Source organism: Larimichthys crocea, chromosome I (genome assembly GCF_000972845.2).
Source record: "Larimichthys crocea isolate SSNF chromosome I, L_crocea_2.0, whole genome shotgun sequence".
NCBI classification, from domain to species: Eukaryota; Metazoa; Chordata; class Actinopteri; family Sciaenidae; genus Larimichthys; species Larimichthys crocea.
The window spans coordinates 25,724,156-25,750,168 of record NC_040011.1 but is presented as its reverse complement, the minus strand read 5'-3'; the positions used below and the strand labels follow the sequence as shown (position 1 = coordinate 25,750,168).

The 26,013-nt window shown below is 39.1% G+C and overlaps 1 protein-coding gene across 8 annotated transcripts in view; it reads right to left on the bottom strand.

Moving 5' to 3' along the window:
- diaph2 (diaphanous-related formin 2) overlaps window positions 1-26,013 on the bottom strand; it is a 365,580-nt gene that overhangs the window by 244,344 nt on the left and 95,223 nt on the right. For all 8 annotated transcript variants that reach the window (XM_027277427.1, XM_027277405.1, XM_027277412.1 and 5 more), the window contains 4 exons: window positions 18,582-18,721; window positions 3,992-4,066; window positions 3,824-3,893; window positions 2,893-3,029 (listed from right to left, as the gene is read on the bottom strand). In XM_027277427.1, coding sequence (XP_027133228.1) covers window positions 2,893-3,029; window positions 3,824-3,893; window positions 3,992-4,066; window positions 18,582-18,721 — 422 coding nt within the window. The remainder of the gene's footprint in view (window positions 1-2,892; window positions 3,030-3,823; window positions 3,894-3,991; window positions 4,067-18,581; window positions 18,722-26,013) is intronic.

Here is a 26,013-nt window from a genome sequence, read left to right as displayed (position 1 = left end):
CTCAAACACCATGTATCTTATCTTCCCTGGTGTGTTGGTGGGACATTTGCTCGGCCAGTCTTTGGTCACCCTGGCAAATGTTACTGCTTTCCATCTCTTTGTATGCAATCTGGTCTATTATTGCTACAGTACCCAATTTTGACTTAATCGTGCTTATTACTAAGATAATGCTAGACAAAAACAGGGTTTTACTGCAAATGTGTTCCGTTGTCAAAGCAATTGGAGTGGAGTGTATTTGGTTGTGTGGGTAAGGGTGAAAGTTAATGTGCAAATTGACTGAGCACCTATTGAGAAGGTAAGCAAATTAGAGTACTTGCAAGGGCTCAAGGCAGCTCAGCTAAATAGGGCACTGGACAATTTCAGCCTCTAAATTGTGAATGAAAGATAAATCCTGTGCTGAACACACACAAACACACACAGAGGACTGCAATAAAAGTAAATCGATGTCTTATGAGCACTTACGTAAATAGTGATTTACAATATGTGTACAGAATAATCGGTAACAGGTGGTCCTTCTGTCACTGCAAGGCCACATCTGCTATTATGCCTTTATCAATTGAGAAACTGAACACCTTATATTCCCCTGTCCTCAACCTTCTTACTTCCAAAGGTACAAAAGAGCCCTTAGCCTGATATACACATTCCCCTCACTGTTCAAATAATTAATTTAGGAAATAAACAATCACACTAGGCCAAAATGTTAAAATGTCACCCGTTTATGCCTGTGTGATATGTGCCGCATAAGCCTCCTGTTGCCATTTTTATTACCTTATATCAACCCCAAAACATATGATTTTCAGGATGACAAAACACAAGTGCAGTTGCTCTGTGAGCGAGGTAGATCATGTGCCTGACCAATAGGACTGTATGTGTCAGGTAAGCCTGACAGAGATAAATAGAACGGCCACGCTCTGTGATAGGGGTTACAAAGTCAGAGACAAGCATGGGGAGCTGCATACTGAGTAGCTTTAAAGCCAGTTCACACGATGCTTCAAAACAGGCAAGATAGATCTGCTTAACTTGTCATGTTCCCTTTTGATGCTGTCAGCTGAAGTGTGTGTTGAACATGAGCTAGCGTCACAACATTGGTTGGCAGAGAAGTTTCTGAGAAAGAAAGTGACGCCTCAGCTCCTCTGGCTGTCATTTCTACGGCATATGAACACTTTAATGCAGGGCTATGATCATGGCAAAGATTTCCATGTTTACTTCAACTTATTCTTCAATATTCTGAGAATGCATCGGGAGGCAGAGATTTTTTATTATCAACACCCAGTATCTGGTTAAATATAGTCTTGTGTGTGTGTGTGTGTGTGTGTGTGTGTGTGTTTGTATGCAAGCAGCAGAAGTCTGCGTCTGAGTGTTAGAGTCGTGACTGTAATAGACGATATTCATATGGGTCTAATTACTCATTCATTGCATCAATGCATCGATTATATACAGATTCAACTGCATCTACCGTAATCATCATCTATCGAAAGTCATAATTAGATTGAATTCAGTTGAATGAGCAATAATCTATGTGAAAAGAAAAAAACACTCTGAATCAAATTGATTGGGATTGGTTGTCTGTATTCTGACTTCCTAAAATGTGTAGACTGTGTAAACTTTGTAAAACTGGAACTTAGTACCTCAAGAACGCAAACAAAGTAATCAGATAATATAAGGCAGCAAGTTCAGGGGCTGCACCAGGTTCTAGTACCCACTCTAGTGTTTGCATTGTACTACTTTACTTTTTTAAATGGACAACACAAGATGCAATTATGCACAGCATCACAACATCTAAAGACGCATTTGCATGCTCTTAGATAAACTGATGAACTCACAGGTGTTAAAAGGCCCTACCGTGCATGTAGACCATGTTAAAGAATGATCTTAAAGCCAATGAAAATTAGATTTGGATCGGGTTATATTTATGCTACGCTTAAGATTCACACTTGATATTCTGTAAGTTAACGTTTATCGTGACACTTAGCATTTTGGAAAGCATGCAAAGTCACAGAACTACAAGCATCAAGGCCTATTTGGATGGTCAGAGATGTGAGACACACTGCTGAACTCAGCTTCTCTAACAGAATTTGTGGGTTTGTTTATTTCCACCACTGCATACAGACTGACTTTGAAGTGCCATTGTTATTCTAGTCTGGCCCTGTGGGAAACAATAAAAAACACTCCCCTAAATCCAATTTATAAGCTGTCAGCCAGGTTGTGTGTCCATGGCAAACTACACTGAGTAGTTCAACACATTAAAGTGGCTGAACTGCATCATCTGACCATGTGACTCAAAAGCATTTCTATACTGTCTGAGGTATTCTGTAAATGCAGTACATGCTCACAGTGGGCAAATATGGGTATGCATGTGATGCAATTTCTGTCTAAGAACATGCCACCCAGTGGGACAAGATTGAAGCAAAAGCGATATTCCAGTGTTTACAAGAAGCAGTCATCTCTTTGCCTCTTGCTGTTTCAGAAACATTGCAGGGCATGTAAACATAGCAGAGATGGACCATATCTATTTCATCATTCTTTTTTATTTATTTTTTTTTTCATCAGTCAGTATTCTGAAATGGTGTTGTGTAGTTTCCATATCAGCTGTGATGTACTGAGAAAGATCGGGAAATCAACTTTAAATAGAGAAAACTTTGATTAGAGCCGCAGTGGTTCTCAAACTTTTTGTCATTCCCCAGAAAGTTTCCTGAACTGACCCTTTAACTGGGAAAAAAATCTATATCTTTCTAACGGTTATATACATAACTTGCACGCTGAGTGGACAGCCATATGATAGCCTATCTAAAGATGTCTCTTTATTAGTATGCGAGATGTGAGAATGTCTGCAAGAGCAAGATGCGTGAGAATGAACCTGACAAATTATCATATAATTAGACATCAACTTACATGTTTTCCTCTCCAATAATACAGAAAGCAGAGAGAATTTTGACAATCTCTGTCATCATGTTGGTCTGTTTGGGGTCAATCGCTCGTGCCAGCAGCAATAGGCTCCTCTCATCTCCCAGGATCCTTTGCAGTCCATACTGTGAGACATGGAAGGGAGTATATTGGATGAGGAAAAGGTCCATTGAGTATAAATAATGAGAGCATTTGCATTCATGGAGAACATTCACTTCAAGTAAAAAATGAATTATACGAAGAAGCGCTAATGTACGTAAATTATAGTTAGCCTTAATTTTCTTTTAAGGAGGGACAACGAGGCCATGGGAAAAAAATGGAAGGGATGATGAATTAATTTAATTCAGGACAGGACTATAGGGACAAATACTTATAGTCTTCTGTACCTGGTAGTCTAGGAATGGGCAGAGATGACCACGTGTGGGGATTAACTCTAAGAGAAGCAATATCAATAGTTCATCTATCCTGGAAAATGTGTGCCACTTTTGAGAAATGAGCCAGACCTTCCCAAAAAGGATAATTAAAAGATGTGAGACTGTGGGCTTGAAATGGTAAAATTAGCTTCACTTTACTGTCTCATTATCCTAGGCTTGTCAGAGTCCAGACTCAAATCAGGTTTGGAATACTGGCCACCTGAACTATTATTAGAAGATGTTTCATAGAAGTGTACAATAAGTGGACCTGTTTGAGCTTTTTTTATGTATTTGTACATAATGCTAGACACTATCGTCATCACTCTTAGTAAATTCCAACAAAAAAAAGTCACATTTCAGGGAAATAATTTTTTATCATCTTAAACTGCTTAAGATTGCATCCAAGCAATATCATTTCATTGTGCAGATGTACTGACTTGAAATGTGTTACAGTATATAATCAATCACTTGTGTGGGTTGTCTCGTCGTCGTTGACTGATACGAACCTTATTGTTCATGAACGCTTTCAAGCATTGGATGAGTTTATGCTGGTTCCGTTTATCGATAATCTCTTGCCTAAAAAACAAACAGTGAAAAGCACAGGGTGATTACATGAGCAGAACCTGCTATAATAAAAACCACATAGAGATGGTATGTCAGAGGAGACCACTCACTGTTTCTTGTCCAGCAGCTTCTCCAAAGCATCTAGAAGTAGGCCAAGACCCTCATGGCCGAAGTTATTAACCCAACTAGAAAAAAGACAAAGACAAACAAAAAAAAAAATCAGTAAAACAATATTCAGTCACAATTGTTATTGCTCTGCTGGATTATTGTACGCCATGTTGACTCACAGAGGGAAGCAAACACAAACATTATTGCATTAACCTCAGAGGAAATCAGTCATTCAGACTAATATCAAAGGTTTAACACTCATTTGGATGAATTGACTGTTGTAGTTTTTAATTTCTAACAGAGAGAGCTGCAAATCAAAAAAGACCATGCCCTCCCTGATACTGAATACAGCCTGAATGAGTTTGAATTTAAACTGTACCCATCTACAAGCAAATGAACACACATCCATCTTAACTAGTGTTCCCATCGCTAAGCAGTTTGTATCCAGCCCCCCCACCTGTGAGCTGCTATGTTTCTGTGCCAAAAGATTAAGCAATGCAAGAAAGATAACACTATAATCGATAATGGATCGCGAGAGATAATTGGCTATAAACCACAGTGTATCAGGAGACGGCAAATGATCCAGTACAGATGCGCCCGTTTGTCTAAGCTGGAGGAAGAAAGAGGCAGGGGGGCGGGTGGGAAGCAGAGTGTGGTCACAGCCAGATTATGTCATTAGCATTACTTGTTGTCAGGGCCCTAACTGTCAATAACGCAAAATGCATGGAGCAATTTTCTGACATTTACGGGGCATAAGTCAATGATTTATCCCGCCTTCCTGACAATGATTTGAAATAATAATGGTTTGAGTATTAAAGTCATTTGTATTGACTCACTGAGTCAGAAGAGACCCTCAATTAAGGACGAGATGCATTAGCCTGCAGCGACTGGCAAAGTTGAGGTGAGCTATTTCTTTGATCTATGACGAAATTAACACATGCTAAAAACCCACCCCTCCCCCTACCCACCATTACTCAAATTTCATTAGCTGACACGCAAAACCAATTTATAAGTTATTGATATTTAGTTTGGTGTATAACGATGATCTGTTTTCTTAATAAAAAACAAATCATGATGTTGTAAATTTATAAACGTCTGTTTACAATAAGGCTTCCAGTTTGAATGTCTCCTTCCAGCGTGTGCTGTGCACATATTTAACGCCATAAAAGGAGAAAGAAGAAACTGGCTCAGTTTAATGCAGAATAACAATGGAGTTATATGTATTTGTGATACAGACGTGTTTGGAGTAAATGAGAGACTGGGACAACAAAGACGGAGAGGAGGAGGCATGGCTGAGGGAGCACAATTCAGTAAATCCACAGTCTTTGTTTATGCTTCTTAGTAATGATGGTAATGTCAGTCTTCAGAGAGCTGGAAATGGAACCAATATTTGTAGAAGAGAAAGTGTGTTTATTACACAGCGTAACTGCAATATGAGATTTTGGGAATGCTGTGTGACCTCAACAAGGTGTGTGACAACAACACAGAAGGAAAAAAAAAAAAAGGACAAGTTGAAGTTTCACATAATCATCATGCCATGCTGCCGGCTGACACAGCAAATATATAGTATGAATGCATAACAGAGAATTTGTATTTCTGATTTTAATTTAGCTTTGAATCATTGCATCAATTACGGTGATTGCTTTTACACAAATAAAAAAAAACATAAACAATAAATAAAACAAACAAAGATAGTGATGTCTTCATGATTCTCATGATGACCCAGACAGAACAGAAGGAAGGGCTCTGGAGGAAGATAAGACAAACTGAACATCTGGTATGTTTGGAAATTAGCTTTCGCACATACACACACAGATGCTGTCACACAGCAGTCAGGGAAACCATCCATTGATTGATTGTGACCAACAGACTGACAAATCCCTCCAGTGGTCAGAGCAAGTCAAAATTTTACTCCACTACGTATCGACACGAAATTAGTTTGACACCAACGCTCCGCCTTGGGAAAAAAAGAAGTCCGATCACTCTCCTTCTACACTTGCCACATAGCCAATTTGTTGAGATTTTGTTCTTTTTCCGACGCATTTCACAGTTCCACAATGAGTGCTGTCACGCTTTTTATTTAGTGCACAGTGTTTCGTGACACCCCCTGGTGCTTTCAGAACTGGTGTATTTTGACATTCAAATGCTTGATTGAACATCTTGACATGAAGTGAGAGCTAAAATGAAGATGAATCTACAACAAACACACAAGCAAAACATCACAAGTGCCAAGTATTCATGAAACAAGTCGGAAAGCTTTACTAATAAATCCCTTCAACCAAGGACGTGCATGAAATAAAACACAATGTAAAATGAACATTTTCAACTCACGGTGGAAAACATTTAGCATCTCTCTATTGTTGAAACTGAATAGACAGATTGTCTGTGCAGAATATTTTTCAGCTAAAATGTATGTCTTGCTGCAGGTTACAACATAGTGCGGCATCTCCTCAAGGTTTTTAAGGCAGTAAATGTTTTGACTCCTCCCTACATCCCAGACTGTCTATCATTTTCTGTCCCCTCACGTATACCCTTAGGCCCTCTGCAGCTTGCCTTCTAAATGTCCCCAAAGTTACCACAAAGAAAATGAGAGATGGTACTTCTGCAGTGCTTGTCCTGAGGCCATGAAATCCCTTATCTCTGTTCATCCGAGAAAATGCCTCAGTGGACAGCATGCTATTACTACTAATACAAATAGCAATACTAATACTAACAACAACTCTTATTTGTAGTAATGTTACAACTCACTGTAACAGAGTAAGCGTCAATAAAGGTTGGAAGCGTAATCAAATAACCCTTGTTGCTCAGGTAGTGAAGCAGTAAAACTCACATTGCAGAGGTGACTCATGTTTGGTCCGTAACATAAACTGAACAAGAGATCGAATCCGTTCCTTATCAGTCTCTTCTCCTAATGTGGGCATACATCCAAGAATTTCATTAACTTGGGGGAGAACTTGTTCATCTAATATTGATGCCTATAATCCTCTAGTTAAGTGCCACCAAATTGTGTTACTTTCCGAAATCATGTAAATCCCGCAGGCAAAATGAAAAATTCATGGTCTGTCTTAGAGAAGCAATTTCTTATTTTATATTTTCTGTTATTTCTACCGACTTGATGTAATTATTTTGTAGTAATGCTATCTGCTATAAAAATGTATGTGTTGAAAATCTCACCGTTTTGCCCAAAAAAGCATTTAGATATAAACAAGGTGTTTACTAGCAAGGTGTATGTTCAAGAACAGTATGTCGGGAACTTGCTGTTAAACTTAACACAATAAAGTCAAAATGTCTTGCAGTGAGCTGCCAATCTTCCTCCCTGTCAAATAACATTTGTTCCCCAAAAGACTGAAAGACATTGCTGATTTTCTGACAATGTGCTGACAGGACAAATATAGTTATGCATGAGCAAATATCCATCCATCCATCCAATTTCTATACTGCTTATCCTGTCCAGGGTCACAGGGAACCGGAGTCTATCCCATCATGCATTTTGCAAGAAGCAGGGTACACCGTGTACAGGTCACCAGTCCATCACAGGGCAAACACATACATATATACAGATAGCCACAGAGAAAAAATATGGAGGAAACCCAGATCATGCAAACTCAACGCAGAAAAACTCCAGATGGCCAGCAGATTTAAACCCGAGGCCATCTTGTTGAGAGGTGACATTGCTAAGCACTGTGCCACCATAAGAAAATATGTGGATATACTGTGTATTGACATGTGTGTTCTACATTAACCTGTTCATGGTATGTTAACAGTATTTTGAAGGTAAACTGTAGGGAGCCTTTTTCTGCTGCTTTAAATACATCATATATACATATATCTATGACATGCAATCAATCACCTCCTCAGTCATCATTCAGACAGTTTTGACATGACTCACTTGAAGGCTTTTCACATGAGTAAAATAAGGTGCAATGCACTATATATATATATATATATATATAATATACAGTATTTCATTATATATATACTATATAGTGGACTGAAGTGCAATGCACTTTATTTACATACATTCTACATGTGTCCCCTGGTGTAACACCAATTGTGTGGTTTGTGCGTACGAGTAGTCACACAGTAGTATATACAGTATGTAGTACCGCATATTGCTAAAAGTTAGTGCAGAATATTGTAGCAAATTGGGTGGAAGTGCAGAGTGTGTGTACCGTTCTGTAAAACTTGGCGAGGGAAATGTTGGTAAATGATGAAAAGATTACTGCACATCACCAGCCACAGAGAGTGACTTAACAGCAACAGAAACAGTGAGAGGCAGACACACTCTCACCCTTTCCGTTTGACTGATCGCCGGTCTCGTGTTTAGATAGCTTATACACGCATTGATTTCAGTCTATAGGCCAGTTTTATTATTCTATCATGGCTAGGTGGGGAGCTTTGTTATTGAAAGCTTCTGTGCAAGTGCAATATCTTTCATATTGTATTACAGGCAAAGCCATACAACTGTCCCTCAGTGGGACTACTGACCTATTCGGTGCTACAATATTCCAATTGAGGCCCAAATCTCTGTGCAACAAATAGCTCTGAACATTATAGCTTGAAACCAAGCACCACCGGTGTCTGCTTAGTGATTTACCATGCCAAACATGGAGCTACATTATACTTTGATCAATTTAATAGCCTTCTGAAATGACTATAATGCACAAGGCATATCAGATTACAGATATTAGATATAAAATATTTACTGCTTTTCTGTTCATTACATCCTAAAAGCGAATGAGAATTTTTGAAAATACCTAGTAAGAGATGTTTTTTTTTTGTTTTTTTCTGATGTCCTTTATAGATTTGGTTCATTTGATTAAATATGCAAACTAAAAATGTCAGTTCACATGCTGGTTGTAACTTTCTAACCATTTTTCAGTACTCGATTTAATAATTTTACATTCATATATTTTTATTTAGTGTGAATAAACAAAATGAGAACAAAAGGTTTTTATTCATATCAAAGGTCAAGGTTATACCACAAGAAAGCATTAAAACTTGGATGGCTGAAAAAATAACTACTAATACTACTTTTGTTCTGAGATTCTTCCCACTAGTGCACCAATACATTATACTGTTTGTAATTCTTGTAAAAGTTGGCTGTACTCGGAGCTCTATGCTACCATTAGTTTGTATGGTACACAGTATGAACTACTGTATGCACATGGTCAGATCATCGGTCAGATGAATGGACTGACCAACTCTTACCAAATCCAAAATAGTATGGAGGTCTGTCCTAGATCTGAAGGTGGTTTTAATAGAAAGAAAAATCGAAAAATGAACTTATCCACTGTCCTGGCTATGAAACTACATGAAGCGAATCCACACACAAATAGGTTACAACCAGCCATTGTCAATTACAAAACATATTTCTATAAAATTCTTTCAGAATCCTTCAGGAAATTCTTAGATTCTACCATACATAGTCCCCTCTGTTGTTTTGCTGACCTTTGTTTTCATGAGTTAAATATTTAAGAGACTGTCGATGGATACAATAGAACCAAGGTAAAACAAGGTTGCCAAGATACTCCTTAAATGCACTGAGTATAACAGACACCTGGCACCCAGAATTTACACTTTCATAGAGCCAAAAAATCATTGACCTGTGCTGTCCTTGGAAGAGAACAATGAGCAGCTGATATCATTCTCATGTAACTCCAGGTAACATGAACTTGCTTTATCTAAGTGACAGGTGCTATGTCTCTCCACTTAGGTGTCTTTATAATATCTCAGGTCTCTATCACCTACTCACAGTTATTTAATATAATGCATCACAGCAACAAGTCACGACTGGTCGTGAAAAAAACACATTTTTTTTACAAGTATTTTTGTAAGAAGTTTCACTTCTACTGATATTTTATAATAGTTTTTTAAATGAATTGATCCACTAAAAAAGAACTGTTCTTAATTTAATATTGGCACTAAAGCTCGTCACGCAGTTTGAGGACAAAATTCCTGGTGTCAGCACTCCAAGAATGTGATTGCTGGCATAACCAGGCAAGCATAGGAATGGCAGCAGTGCAATACTCAACAGCAGTCACTTTGAACTTATAATAGTATTTTATTCTCAGCTTCATTCCAAATTGTGGATTGAACAAAGACCCGAAACTCAGGCCTACGACATACCCTTTTCTTGTGGAACGTAAGATATCTGTGTGTGTGTGTGTGTGTGTGTGTGTGTGTGTGTGTGTGTGTGTGTGTGTGTGTGTGTGTGTGTTAATGCAAAATAAAACACAATTAGGGCAGAAACTGTGTGTGCTTGTATGGGCACGAAAGGAGTGTAAAAGATTGGGGAGTGTAGGTCTTTATCAGAATTAAATCAGCTAGTAAGTTCAGATGGCTGACAGCAAACGCACAGCTGACACCACCACCCCCCCAGTCTTGAAATTTCTAATTATCCCCCGAACACCACCTTGGATTCCTACACAACAATCTTTACTGCTAGGTAAAGGCAGACACCAGCAGTGCTACTGACAGATTGCAGGTTGATTGGACCAATTAATTTAATTGTTCGCTATACTGTAAATGTGTATGTGTTGTGGAAGATCAGAGTGAGGATCATCAGGTTTGATGTGATGTATCTTCACGTTCCTCAGGCTTCTGCAGCGATGAGTTTCGTCTTTCAAGGAAGAAAGGGAAATGCAGCGGCAAGCACTTCTTTGAAGGAACGGATTCTATTTTCAAAGCCATAAAGTTGCCATTTTGTTCAAGCTTTTGTCGCTGTCACCGTATACAGTGGATGTATAAAACCCTTTGCAAAGTGCCAGTGTACACCTCCCAGAATGTGTGCGTATGTTTGTGCTATTATTTGCTATCTGCTGGGAACTACTAAAACATTAGGACAGCTCTGCAGCTCTCCTAAATCCTCGAGCGTAGAAGACGACTTTCATTGGATGGGAGAGTTGATAAATGATTTTATTCCTAAGCTTAAAAGTAGGAACAAACATGCGTCACTCTGTCAATTTGGACCAGATGGGACAGATTTCCTGCTCAGATGTTAGTTAAATATGGACTTGGGGTCACATGGGGTTTAGGATTAAGTCCCACATAACTGAAAGCATGGTATTATTTCTAGAAGTTTGCATGTAGGCAAGCTGTACTGTTTAAATACATATTAAGACTTTTTTTTTTAATTCACCGTATAATATATTGTATTGTGTCCAAAGGCATCCTATTCTCCAAATTTAGAAACAGATATTTCTGAATTATGCATGTATCACTTTGGGGCTATAACAGATATGGGTATCTCGGAGGTTAACAGATGGTGTCATAAAATGAAATAGGCATCACTCTTAAAATATATCCAGACACTGAGGACATTTATGTCTCCAAAAATCGTTTTCACTGCCTCTGAGGAAGAAGGGCGAACGTCAACTGTGAAGTCAGCCGCAAGGGTAAAAACTAGTTAACTTGCTCATTTCTGACTGCTCGTCACGTCTGTTGAAGACAGTGTCATAACATTCGCGCCAATTTTAACAGTCAAATAAAACTCTTAAAAGGCTATAAAACAAGGCTGACTGTAACATGCTGAAAAGTGAAAGACAAAATTACACGTGGATTCACTAATGAGTAAATTACCTCTGCTACTTTTGAAAAAAACAAAGAATCTGCAGACCACTGCTAAATGACTGTGTAATTTCTAAATCTTTCCTGTCTTGTTTCTCCTTGACAAGTGACAAGCAAACTAGTCTGAGGCCTGGAGGGTGACAGTGGTTCGTAATAACACTCGGAGTCTAGAGAGTAGACTCCCACAGCGTAGCGCAAAGAAAATTACCCCACTGGAAAGCTTCCACTCCCACTTCACTTCTATAAGGTCATATTTTAGGGCCCAGACAGGTTAGGTCCAGTGTGTCTCTTCCTTCCTTCCTCATCTCTTTCTGGAGGATGTTAAATCGTGGTCGTCATGGTAAGAAAAATCTAATAACTATTTTTTTTCCATTGCTCTACAAAGTGATGGGATGGGAAAAGATGGTGCTTGATGCAGAAATTCAAAGGTGTCAGACCGTCATGTGTCCTGAGGTAGCCTGTCCCCCTGAACTCCATCCAGGACATCTGTTTTTTTAATGCTATTTTTAAAAAAATTTAATTGACACAGGGTCTGATTGGGCTTGCAAAATCACTGCTCCTGGATAACAAAGTAAATACAAAGGACCAATTGCGGATGATTAACTGAGATAGGGAGCTATTTCCACATCAAAAATGACAGAGTTGAAACAGTTTTTCATCTGTGTTAAGCAGCCATGTCAGACAGAGCTGGCCCATTGATGTCTACTGTACCTAAATCCTCACACAAGTATCACTCATCAGTGCAGTGTTAACTCATTGCAGTTGCATTGAGAGCGAGTAGTGCTCTCACTTTGTGCCTGCGCCAGACAAGATTTCTGGCCTAAGCTGTCAGGGGGCTATATAAAACCTCTGAGACATTTAGATGCTCACATTTGTGCTAACTATCACAGTAGCAGATAAACAGATGGATATGCTCCTTTGTCCTGGTGTTAATTGGCTGTAGTGCGCACAGTCGACAGAAGAGGCCACAGGAGAAGGAGCTGGGTATTTGAGTTAGTGCGACTAATAATAAAACATTTATGTCAAGGGAGTGTCTTTTTTGACACCTTTTAATTATAGTACGTACATAAATACATATAATTTACATCTCCCAATAGGCATTTCACTGTTTAAATCAAAAAGTACAATTACACTGTAGTTCGATGGTCTAGAAATAATATTTCTGGTCACATAAGAGTTTATTTGACTGTTACAGTCATAGATTATGAGATGAGGGAATAAGAGAATTTGAGTCCTTTCATGATGCGGGGAGTACCGCCACTGTACTAAGCAGAACTGTTAATGTTTCTCAGTATGTTGTCCAATGCTTTATCAAGCTGGGCATTAGGAGAGACAGTGAATAGGATTTGTGTTAGCAGGCATAGTAAATTCAAAGCTCGTAAAAAGCCCATCGCTAGTGTTCCATGCAACCCTGGGAGCTCAGCTACAAGCATTCAACTGAGAAAAGCTGGTGAGACTGATTCAGACTCGGAGACACCCTGTGTGGCAGAGCAGCAAGATCATCACAACAGCCTACACCTTGAGTACCTAGACACAGAGAGAAACTCTGGTGTCAGCAAATGTCTTCCGCCTCCATATAAAGACCCCACAAGAAAATGCCCTCGAGAAAATGTCTGACTTGTACCGTGAAGATTTCACATAATGAAAAGTTAGGAGCCCAGTTCAATTTTGCTTAAATATGTCTTAGGGATCTGAGAGCTAGCAGATCTAATATGGAAGTCACTGCCGGGATTTGACAGAGTCATAGTGTAATGCTGAGGGCTAAACATAGGGAACTGAAAAGCTGGGGCCATGGATGTGTGCTCTGCTGCCCAAAACCACTAAAACCACTCTCCAGTTTTTATATTGGAAAGTCTATTGACGGAGCAGCAGCTGAGTTAGATCAGAGGAAGTGAGCTTTAACCTTACTGCTTCAAAGCTTAAATGAATCTGCCTGAAATGATCGAATAAAGTTTAAAAGTAGAGTATACCCAATCATGCAAAAAGATTTAAACGTGCAAGACACAAAACAGACTAGTTTTGCCTTAGTGACTGTAAAGAAAACAAAAATATGTTTTCCCAATGGAAACATTAAATCCCTTGTGATATTTTAACATGGATCTTATCACAGTTTCACATGTGAAATAAGTGTCGAACTGGAACACAGCAGGATTTCTCTCCCACTAATTGACAAAATAAGAGGGTTGTAATTCTCTGTAAGTTGGCATCTCACTCACATCAGTGGATTAAGAAATTAATGAAAAGTGGCTAGTCAATCTGACACTTCTAAATTAAGAAGAGAGTATCCAAACGACAAAATTAAAAGGCAGAAAATGAAGTAGAGGATAAATAATTGGCTGGGAAAATTCTGACAGAAAGAGAAGTGGAAAACATGGCAGCTGAGGAGAAGAGAGTGGAAACAGAGTAAGCAGTGGATGCTCCAGGCAATGCCATCTGTGGGTGGATCTGCAAAGGCTGCATGCCACACACCTGTGTGGAACTGCCTGGGAGATAAGGCCCTCAGCACAATGGCCCTGTGGCCACCTGTGCTGCCAAACAGGTGCACAGCCTAGCCAATTAAACTATTAGACAAACACAGGCCTCTGGGAGCAAATTAGCAGGCTGCCCAAACATCACAGGAAAATCAAAAAGCAATGGTAAGCACTCACTGTGAAGAATAATAACACTTTGATGGTGAGACTTTCATTGTGGAGGGTTGGGGATGGGCGGAGGGTGTTTGCTTGTTTTTATGTTTTTATGTGAAGCACTTTGTGTGTTACTTATGAAAAGTGCTATACAAATAAAGTTTGATTGATTGATTGATTCATATAGAATCAAGTTGAATGTTTCAAGAAAATCATCACATAAATGTCCCTAATATTTAAACACAGACCATGACTTTATTGACACAAGCAGTATATATATATATATTTTTTTTTTTTACTTCTTACCATGCATTAAGGAATGTGCATGATCAGTCGTTTCAATTGTGACAAACTAGTGCTTTAACCGGTCAAAATAATCAATTAAGTTTAAAACACTGATTGTTTAATAAACTTTTGAGATCAATTAAGTTTAAAACACTGATTGTTTAATAAACTTTTGAGGAGGATCAACTTTAAAATATTGAAACATTTCCACCAGTAACAATATGGATCCCTTCTTATTTGTCGAAAATAAATTCTGTAACTGTAAATAATTGTGGGGCTGCTGTGGTTCAGGAGGTAGAGCAGGTCATCCACTAATTCTCTGGTTTGGCGGTTTGATCCCCTACTCCTCCTGTCCACATGATGAAGTGTCCTTGGGCAAGACACTGAACCCAAATTTGCTCCCGATGATCTGGCCAGCACCCTGGGTGGTAGCTGCTGCCATCAGGGAGTGAGACTGAATGGGTGAAGTAGAGCTCCGATTGTAAACCTCTTTGTCCAGTAAGGTATAAAAGCTCTGTATATGTGCTGTCCACTTACTATGTAAGTGGTGTGGCCTGGTTCACCCATCATTTTCCAGATCAAGAATATTGACAAGGGGGACGGTTGGTAGCGTAGTGGGTTAAGCCGCCCCGTGTGTAGAGGCTACAGTCCTCGCTGCAGCTGGCCCCGGTTCGAATCCTGCATCGGACAGCCATTTACTGCGTGTCACTCCCCCTCTCCCCCTCCTGTCTATCTTCAGCTGTACTATCATTAAAGGCATAAAAGGCCAAAAAAAGAATATTGACAAGCCACACAGAGTTTAAAACCATACATGGTGATCTTTCCAACACTAAAGTGTCTGATAAATACAGAGCCCAACATTAGATTATTCTGTCGACCACCAAATGGTTTAAACACAGACAAGACAATCCTAGACAAGGTTTGTTTAGCCTTTTCAGCTGTGAGAAAACTAGAAAGTAATCAGCTTTCAGCTACAGACTGGCATTTCTGCTGGAATGGGAGTTTGTCTCTGAATAACAAATACTCTTCACACACTGACACTATCAGGTACACTTTGGAAAGTTAAATAAATGGGAGCCTATTGTGCACATTATTCTAATTAACATTATATCTCAAAGTATAGAGGTCCCAAAAATATCAATATTCAAAAATATTCATGATTCTAAGGTGTAAATTAAAACACTGCTCTGCCATCTACCTCATGGTTATTTCCAGTGTATGATAACATACCGTACAAAGGTTACATTAACATAGTCAGAAGAGTAGCAACCCAAATGTGGATTTCCTGTGTGCTGTGATCCATGACAATTAAGCACATTCATATTAATTAGGAATAACCTTATCAATTCTTCAAGAAAACAATCAGTCCCTTTCCCCAGGAGACAAATAATAAAAGGTGTTAGTCAACACTTGCATAGTTGTCCTCAACACACACACACACCCAAAGGTGGCTTTCTCCCAGTGGAAGACGGCTCCTCCATAAAGCACTGGTGCCTTATATGCTGGTCAAAGGTCCAGCCATTTGAAAAACACCCACAGGGCAAGTGTGGCCTCACTTACATCCCCTCGGCATCAGTTGGCCTTTCTGTCTGGATAGGCTAACTTGACTCCCCGCAGCTTGTTGGAAACTGTGAGACTTGAGAGCTATGCAATCACTCTGGGGATAATTACTTAGCTGCTTAGATATTGTTTATACTGTTTGATATACTTTGTATGAAATGTCTTTGTGTTAGTGATGGATCACTAGCTAGTGTTACCTTGTTAGATAACTGAATATTTTGATGTCACTCATCAACTCATCATGTGGATCCACTTGAATGACTTTGACTGAGTTTCATATGAAAGAAGGGTGCTGCTATGAATTAAAATGCTCACTGTATCCATTTCCATGTGTGAATGGTTGTGTTGACCACCTATTGATGGTGTGAATGTGCAAGATTCTAGCGGCACACATCTTAAAGTTGGGATGCAGCAGTAATGCTGGTGGTGGCACATGGATTGAATAAAAGCACCTCTGGGGACATGCTGGTGGGTCCTTTCTCTGTGTCCAGGGTGAACATTAAATAGTATTCCACTTATCCGATGACTATTTAATATGCGCTGTTCATTGATTCACATTAAGAAACATTAATCGTGGGCTAGTTAATAATTTAAAGGATCCGCTGTCACATAGCCATGTTTCCACTGTATGGTATGGCTTGGCTTTACTCTACTTTGGGTACGTTTTCTTCAATTTTTCAGGTATTCTTAGCCGATTGACTGCTGAAAAAGAAAGAATTTGTGAAATCCTACATCAGAGAACAGATGATGAGAGGACTCTGGTTGCTTTATGCCACGTAAGTGATGATTTAGATTGGAGTGTTTTCACTCCAATGTTTAGTATCGATTCAGCTCACATGCAACCTCCACTGAGGCGATACAAAGAAAAAGAAAGAACTAGGTGCCAGGTCCTATCCAAAACTTTTGAAAATGGAGCACTAAAAAAGCAAGTAAAGTCAATCCAAGCTTTATCATGCAATGGAAACATGGTGTTTCGTTGTACTATGGGGACCAAATTAAAATTGAAGATCCCATTTATAAGAAAGAAGGTAGAGAATTTGGGTAACAAGTAGAGACAGGGCTTTAAAAAAATCAGTGAAGGTTCGTAATGAATGACTCAAGAACCAATCAAGACTCAAAGGACAGAGCTGAGAACCAGAAAAAAATTAATTATGTCTGACTACAGTTTTATGTAGGTTTATGACAGATTAAAGAGAAGCAGTGCAGGAACTGACTCGAGGCAGGTTGTACACATAACACAGAGCCACGTGGTTATTATGGTCTCAGAATGGCTAGCTTTCTGATGTGGAAAACTAGACATCCTATCTATTAGAGCATAATAGACAGAGTCCTCTGGAATGACTGTTAACTTGTGTTAGTTTGGTTAGCTACTGTACATCATTCTCAGTGCTTGTTTCAAAGCTGATGCTGTGCATCATTCTTGTGTATCTTTGCAGATCAGTCCATATGGAAGGACTTTACTTTATATGTGTCCAATTAGAAACGCATGCGTTACTAGAAAGAAAAGAAAAGATGTTTTCCCCGAAGACACACCCCTACTCTGATTATGGATAACATAGTGGATAAACCACATATCACTCTTCAAAATGTAAATATACAACAGAGTAGTGCTGCACGAAGTGTCAAGAGTGCAAATACTTTTCTTGGTCTTTAAGATATTCCAGGTGCATATACACCCACACAGCCCTGCAATAAATCCTCCCATGAAGGTTATAATATTCTATTTTACAGTGGTGATGATTCAACTATGTGATCTTTTTGGAAGCTGTAATTTGCGATACCGTTGAAATGTACCGCATTGTACAGCGAGGTGTTTCTGTTCCTAAGCCTACCTTAACTAATATAAATGATGTGGACAAAATGATAGAAATACTTAACAACAACACAATTTGCCTGCACCACAAGCTATAGCCTCCAAAATGACCACATGGCTGAATCAACACCTGAACAATACAACCTTTGCAGAGGTTATTGCAGGACTGTTGCATAAGACAAGGTGTATCTAAAAAACTGGCACCTGTTATGTATGAATGTATTCAAGGCATAATTTATACTTCATAACTTCCATATTGCTTTCTAAACATTTTACCTATTTGTGTTTTGATCCAACAGAGAGGGTCAGCAGCCAATATACAGTAGGACGACATACTGTGCATTATAGTGCAGTATCTTCAGTTGTGAATATCGCTTGCGTGTGCTAGTACTTTGTTCAAAAATATACATTCCTACAGCAGAGGAAAGGTTTATGGATAACTTACCAAACATAGTGATGTTTATCCTCATCTTTGTAGGACTAGAACATCTAAAACTATAGTTCTTATCCTTCACACCAAGCTCTGTATCATCACACCTTATAGTGTTTTTACAGTTGTGAGCAAAAGAAAGGGCAGTTCAACATGAGACTTCTTTTGATTTTCACAAACCTTCTATTATTGTGTCAATAATGTGATACTCAAATAAGTGCTTTGAGCTGCTGTATTTGTGGCTATCATTATAAAAACTCCCAGGTAGAAGGCACAGTTTGTAGTGTTTGAAAAAAGATTCAGTTACTAACCTGACAGGGTTGCTAGTGAGGGACACTCTGAGAGACTCCAAGCAATTGAGCAGCTTTTCTTCTGTGATGCCAGAACGCAGCTCGTGGACATATTCCTGGGATGAAAGCGTACACTCGTGCTTGCTGTTTCTCAGTCCACCCTGAAAAAAATAAACAACAGGACAGTTATTAGATTAACATCATACACTATGGCCTCAACACATACAGTAATGTTTTTAAAAAAAAAAAAACAATGTTAATTAATATCAAAAGAAAAAAAGAGTGGTAGAAAGAAGATCCTTGGTTCAAACCCTTTCTCTGGGTGCTCAAGCTTCCTCCCACATTCCAAACATATGCAAGTTAGGTTAATTGGTGACTTTGAATAGCCCATGGGCAATAATGTTGATGTATGTTAATGGTTGGTTGTCTCTATATGTCAATCCTGTGATGAACTGGCAACCTGTCCACAGTGAAACCCGCCTCTTGCCCGTTGTCAGCTGGGATCAGCTACAGCCCAGCGCAACCCTCATAATAATAAGCAATTAGATGATGTAATCTATTTATGGATGAATCTTCCTAAAGGCATACAGTAGAAAGGTTAACGGACACTTACAGGCCAAAAAAATTCGAAGAAACCTAATTATTCTGTCACATTAAATCAGACTAACAACAGACTCAACATTACTATAAAGAGGACTTCATATTGCAGAGTGTCTGAATGCAGTCTGTATATGATAGGTGTTTTTGTAAGATGAACAATTTTTGCTACACATTTGTGGTGTTTTAGTTCTTTTGTATATTTTATATATTGTATCCTATATGTTTGTGTAACAGTGTACAGAGAGGGACCTGAAAATTGTGTATATTCACCCTATATAAACTGAACTGTGCTACCTTTGTCTTTGGATCATACTTTGGGTTTAACCACACATGAAAAAAAAACTGCTTTAAATCAGCTTGTGGCCTGATTGATTTCACCTTTGGTAGATCCAGGATATAAGAATCTCCCTTTTCAAAGTATCAAATTTGGATTATCACAAAGGTAGTAGTAATACAAGCTGATAAAACTTACTCATCATTTTTTTCTAAAAGGAAAAAAACTAAGTGTCTAGAGATGTGTTTGCCAATTTCTGCTTTTCTCAATCAGCCAATACTCTAATGATGGACTATGCTCACAGAGAGCCAAACACAGGCCCTACATGCTATCTGCGGCAGCAGCTCCTGCTTGAAGTAAATGGATTCTTGTGTATAATCTCCACAGAGGGCTCTAGGGACATGTTGCTACACCAATGCTTACACAATGAGACTACCTATTGGCAGCAATTCACACACTTACACCATTGGAGGAAAACACACATTTACACACTCACTCTCCTAGCACAGAGTGAAGGCAACATAGTACATTACACTGAGCTACAGCTTGATTCCAAAGTAACAACTGATTGAATGTATTGTTGGTCTGACAGTGTTTCCATGCAATCCAGCAAACAACCTAACTTTTGATGAAGACAAATAAAAAGATTTGCATGCAAATAGATCGATTTCATTGCATTATCTCTAGTCCCAGTACAAGCTCCAAGAGCAAATCTGTGTTAAATTAGTCCTTTTCAGGTTCGGTCGTCAAAATGAGCTACATTTCATGTGGGGGTTGACTCTAGGTACCATAGAAAATAAAATTAGAGAACACACTGCAGAAACAGCATCGCATATGCCTGAACTAGACTGCTAGACAAAATCATCTTTACTGTGTTCATCCCTGGACTGCTGGTTCCCCACAAAGTGAGCTGTGCTAATAGGCAGTTTGGGAAGTAATAAGCTAGCTCATTTATCTGGAGAAAAGAGAGGCCTGCTGTTCTCCTACAATGCACAGTCAACATGAAAGAACCTTTTTTTTTCTCCTAACAAAAAAGCAGCAGTAGTCTAAAAACAGCAAGCTACCAATAAGTCTGTGCTGTAGGTGTAAACTAACTTCACAGTTTGATTGCCTTGATAATGACAACAAGTATTAATGTCATAAAGGCTGACATAAAATCACGTTATTCAAACTGCAGAGGCGATTCCCGTCGAAACCAAGTACAAGTCGTGTTTCCGTCACAACTAGTATCAAAATTGTATTTTCTTATTCACGGTGAAAATTTTGCACAGAAAAACAAATATTGTTTTTTTGCTATTATCATTGTCTTTTGTCACTGCTATTGTGGTACTAGCAAAACAAGTAAAATACCAAGTTAAACCTGAAAGTTTATGTAATTGTCAAACTTCAAAATTCCCAAACTATAGTTTTATTTTGTAAAAAAAAAAAAATCAGTTTTGGGTGCTTCAATCTTTTCTCCGTCTTTCCCAGCTTGATCTATAGAAATACTTACATCATTTTCTCAAGCAATGTCAGGTGAATGTGGAAGAGTGATTGGCTTAGCTTTTATCTGACTAAAGGTAGTTACTGGGCCATGGGGGGAGGTAAGAATATCACCTAACACAGGCATGTTTGCTGCAACACAATGATAATGAATGGTGGGACTTTTTTTAAAGATGTGAAAAAAAAAGTGAAAAAGTAGAGATGTGAACGCTCAGTTAGAAAGGGAAGAAGAAAAAGACACTCCCGATAATTTGCTAAACCAAAAGGTGAAATGTCAGGACTTGAAAGAATGTTGAACTATTATTAAAGCAGCGACAACTACAACAATCACATTTTTCTGCATGCTTAAGTTCTTTAAAAAAAATCTGTGAGTTTTTAATCACTAAATGGCAGTGCTTATTTCTAAAACAAGAAACTTCATGTCTTTGTGTATGACTCACTTTTAATAAAATGTACTCCTAACTTAAATAGACAATGAACTGTGACGCTGTGTGTGTCTGCCAGAACACACAATTTATTTCTTTAGACTCTGAATCGTGAAGCCACAATCTACTTTATTAACTTCAATATGTATATAGCTCCAGTAATTTGCATTTGAAATATTCTGTTGTCTCAGTAAAACAAGTTCTCAAATATGGTATGTGCAACCAAGGTATGCCTCCGAGGGTTACTCATAAAGATGTCTTAAGAAAAGTGTATGAAAACATTCTGAATTTATGTCATGATGTGATAATCAGCCAATGCAGACATAATTAAATTATTGTTTAGGCTTAGCAGTTAGCTAGGTCTATTTTAAGGATGTCTTTATATATATATATATATATATAGTATATATATATATTATATATATATATATATATATATATATAGCCAGAGACAGCAGATGATCGCTGTCTATCGCTGTCAAATAAATGAATAAAAATATGCTGTTCTTATCCATATATTAATTATGTGATAAAAATACAGTTTTAGTACAGAAGTCAAATAATTCTTTATGTGATAAAAATACAGTTTTAGTACAGAAGTCAAATAATTCTTACTCTTACTACTTAAGATTTATCCTGTAAAATAATATGTACAATAATATACTAACTGGGACTTGTACTGGGCCGGTCAACATAAACTAACTGTAATTGCTTCAAAGAACATCGTAGAGTAGCAGAGCCTAATTTGTCCAGATTTTGGAGCCTAATCTATATTTTAGTTGTGACACTGACTGTGAATATAAAAACCGCATTCTATGAAAAAGATTTTGGCGACCCCTGGTATAGACTCAGAACCTGTACCTGAACTCTGTCTGGACCATTAGGCAGCTGCACAGATGTCCCTTTCTGCACACAGTGCATAAAAGTGCTCATTAATTCAAAACACTTTTAGTAGAATGGGCCTATAGATCCTCAAGAGGGGATTCTTTCCTATTGAGTAGGAGGCTAAAACTACAGTCTTCATTATCCAGTAGGGCTGATACTCCCTGGACAGGGACCTACGAAAGACCTGGGACCAAAACCATTTAAACAGCAGACTGGAACAGTGCACCACATGTGTCCAATTCAATCATGCCAGGAATGCGGGAACAACATACAGTACATGGAAGTGTTCCTCCAAAAGGTAGGTGGGAAGAGATTAACAACAATTTGTATTTATTTCCTCAGGCTGAACATTGTTGGTCGACAGTGTAACATGCTGCTTGTCCCCCGAAAATATCATTCTTGATTGTTGCACTCACCGCAGCAGTCAAATTACCAGCTTTTTTTTGCTGTGGAAAAAACACAGTGCTGTCTGCAGTGGTTGGGTTTGGATGAATAACAAATACTAAAACAACCGAGTTGGGTAGACATTGAAGGGGCGATATGTCAGCACTGTGCTGAATAAAGCTTGGAAGATAATGGCAGGTGAGATGTATTAAAGCCACAGTGGTGGGTTTCATGCATGTCTGGAGACCAATCACCTGCCATTTGGCCGAGGCTTGACTTTGGAGGTGAGGAAATGCACTCAGTGTCTTCGCCAAGGACAGCTTGACACATGACTAAGAACTGAAATTCAAAATGAACTTAGACAACACTATTAAACTTGAATATTCAACATGCACTTTTGGCTATGAAATTAGACCTAAATAACATAAAGATGCTGTATGAGGAAGAAAACTCAAATTCTTACATCACAGTAATTCCATTTATGGATTTGGCTGATTGGCCGACTGCATTTTCAGACCATTACTTCCTCAGTAATACATAGGGCAGTGAGAGGGAAACACATCAACCACTTTTTATTTATCTTCTTAGCTCTCAGTAGTTCCCAGCAGGCATACCACTATGTCCAGAAAAGCTAGAGCTCTGGTTTCACCGCATGCTCTGACCTCTGGAAACCAAAGACACTGACCATAAACTGCTTTTTCATGACCCTAGCCCAAATCAATGGAATCCTTTGGGATAATATCAACATTACACCACCGCACTGGCAGCAGAGACAATCTGAGGATTTCAGGGAGGGGGGGCATTACCTGCCGGCTACTGCGTAATAGAGTTGTTTCCCTTCAGTCTCAGAAAAATGGTCAAAAGAGACCCAGAAGAAACAGAGCAAGAGAAGATGGAGGGATGGGGGAGAGAGATGCTTCATGGGTTTTGTGTTATGAGGTAGTAACACATAAATGCAAGAAGAAGTAGTGCGCCCACTTTGCTTCTTTGAGGGGGATGAAAAAGTAGGGGATATAAAAAGAGAGAGAAAAAAGAAGGGGGGGGGGCAGAGAGACAGAGCATCAGGAGACGCTGCAACCTCAACCGTACAGGACAGACACAGCCTTTTGACCACAGCCTAGAGCCTCATCTCCTGCTGCTTATTGAATCCCCTATTTGTCGATAACAGTATTTCCTGCCAAAGAAAATAGTGCTGGGAGCAATTACTTCAGCGAGCCTGTCAATTTCATTTTGGGGGGTTAGGGGAGCATTGAGGTTTATTCCCTCCTCCTCCTCTATCACCTCTGTCTCCCTTTCTTCATGCCAAGGGGAGTGACAGAGTGCTCTGCCTTCTATTGAGGGCAGGGCAGGGAGACAATGCCAAGGCGGCTGCACCTCCACATGTCATCTTCACCTGTAATGAGCCTATAACAAGCTGGCAGCTTACTCAGTGCCCAGTGCTCGACACACTCAGACAGACTGATAGATACATTATTCAGCTTCTTTGTCATCTTACTGGAAAAGCACATGGCAGCAACGTGTCTGGCCTGGAAGCTAGAGATGGGAGAGATAGCTGATTGCCGCTGCTTCTTCCATTCAGTCGGTCTTTCTACTACCTCTCTTGTACAGTATGCACGAGGCAATCTTCTAAACGTTTTTTTTTTTGTTTGTTTTTTTGCAACTCTCTTATCTCTTACGGTGTTTTGTGATGAAGACGTGCAATCAGCAAATGATGCAAGAATAGAAGCAGAAACGTACTGCACTCGATTCTCTGTAATTCATCACCGAACAAGATGAGCATGCTACAATGATTTCTTAGGCGGCCAATATGAAAGTCATTCACATATTTGTGTTTGGATGTGTGTGTATGGCAAAACAATGACACTGGCGTGTTCATTTCAATAGCATGACTCACTGAAGCGCTGTATGCTGTTTAAACAAGGGCACGGGTGTATGTCTTACGTTGAATGTGTATTTTCAGGAGAAAGCAAAAATATAACAGCTAAGACTGTAGCAGCACTGTACACAGAAATAAATGTCTACATTGAGGAAGCCGGGTGACGTTAAAACAATGCTTGTTTTGCTCTTCCGAATAAAATGGTTTTGTGCAAAAGCCACAAGTAACTCCTTCATCCTTTCTTGATAATTCAAGGTGACAAAGAACATACGGCAAAATGACAATGCTTGTGGGGGGAGGTGTAATATGCAAGGAAAACATTTTCAACACTCGGTGACAGAACAGAGGACTCACAAGGCCATTCTTGAGAGAAAAGTGAATTTCATGTTCATATAATGTGTACAACATCGTTCTCGGGAGGTAATGGATCAAAACATATTAGGGCGCACACCCAAGAACCCCCACCAAAAAAAAAAAAGTCACAGACAAAAAGCTATGCAGTAATGAAAAATCTAATTAATCCTTTTTTGTGTGTAATTAATGAAAATTACTAGAGCACCCTACTGCTCTTTGTACAAAAAATAATAGATACAATCTGAGCTATTAGTGCATATCATGCTGTATGATAGCCATGTTACAACTTAATTTCCTGCTCATTAGGGGTTGTAGATTAGTTGAGAGGAAAGATACCAGAAGAATTGGAAAAAGACAGACAGGTAGATAGAAATGGCACACGTCTCACCCCTTCTCTTATGACACATACATGACCTATAACCAACAACACGGCTGTGAAAGGAAATAAGGGTTGCACACAACAAACACAAACACATGTGAATGATGCTGTGTAAATGAGTAATCTCACATTTAACACAATCTTCAGTTTGGCATGTGTCGGTGGCAGCAATTGTAAAGGTCAAAGGGAACACGGGTCAGTTGAGATGCTGGTTGACTGGACAATGAGCTTCCCCAGCCCTACTTAAAGGACAGAGTCCTGCCGGCGGCAGATAAGACTTTTCATCTAACCACCAGGGTGCAGGGCTCCCTGAACAGTGGGGGATTTCCCACCAGACCATGTGGCCAAGAATTTCACCCCTTTCTCTCCAATTTTGCCTCTACTCTTCCTTTTTAACCATTATTTTTCCTATCGGTCTGTCACTGTCTCCGTCCATCGTGAGGTGTTTTTTAAACCCTGGGTGACAGCTAGGAAAAGAAAAAAAATAAGTGTATCTGTACACTCCAGGGGCTTTTTCTTCTTTTTGTGTTTATTTTCTTCCTCTGTCTTCTGCCTGTTGTGATCAGAAAACAAAATCTAGACACGGATTTATTATTTCACAGACACAATTAGGCTAGTGATCAGGCTAGTGGCATTACATCCTGTGTCCAGACAAGACAAGCTCACCACAGCAGAGAGGCAGACGGAGATGAAAACACAAAACAAAACAATGAGGTATTAGGCTGGAAACAGCTTGAAAATAACACTGCACGACTCGCTTTGTGCAAAACACTGCAAAACAGTGGGCAAGGCAA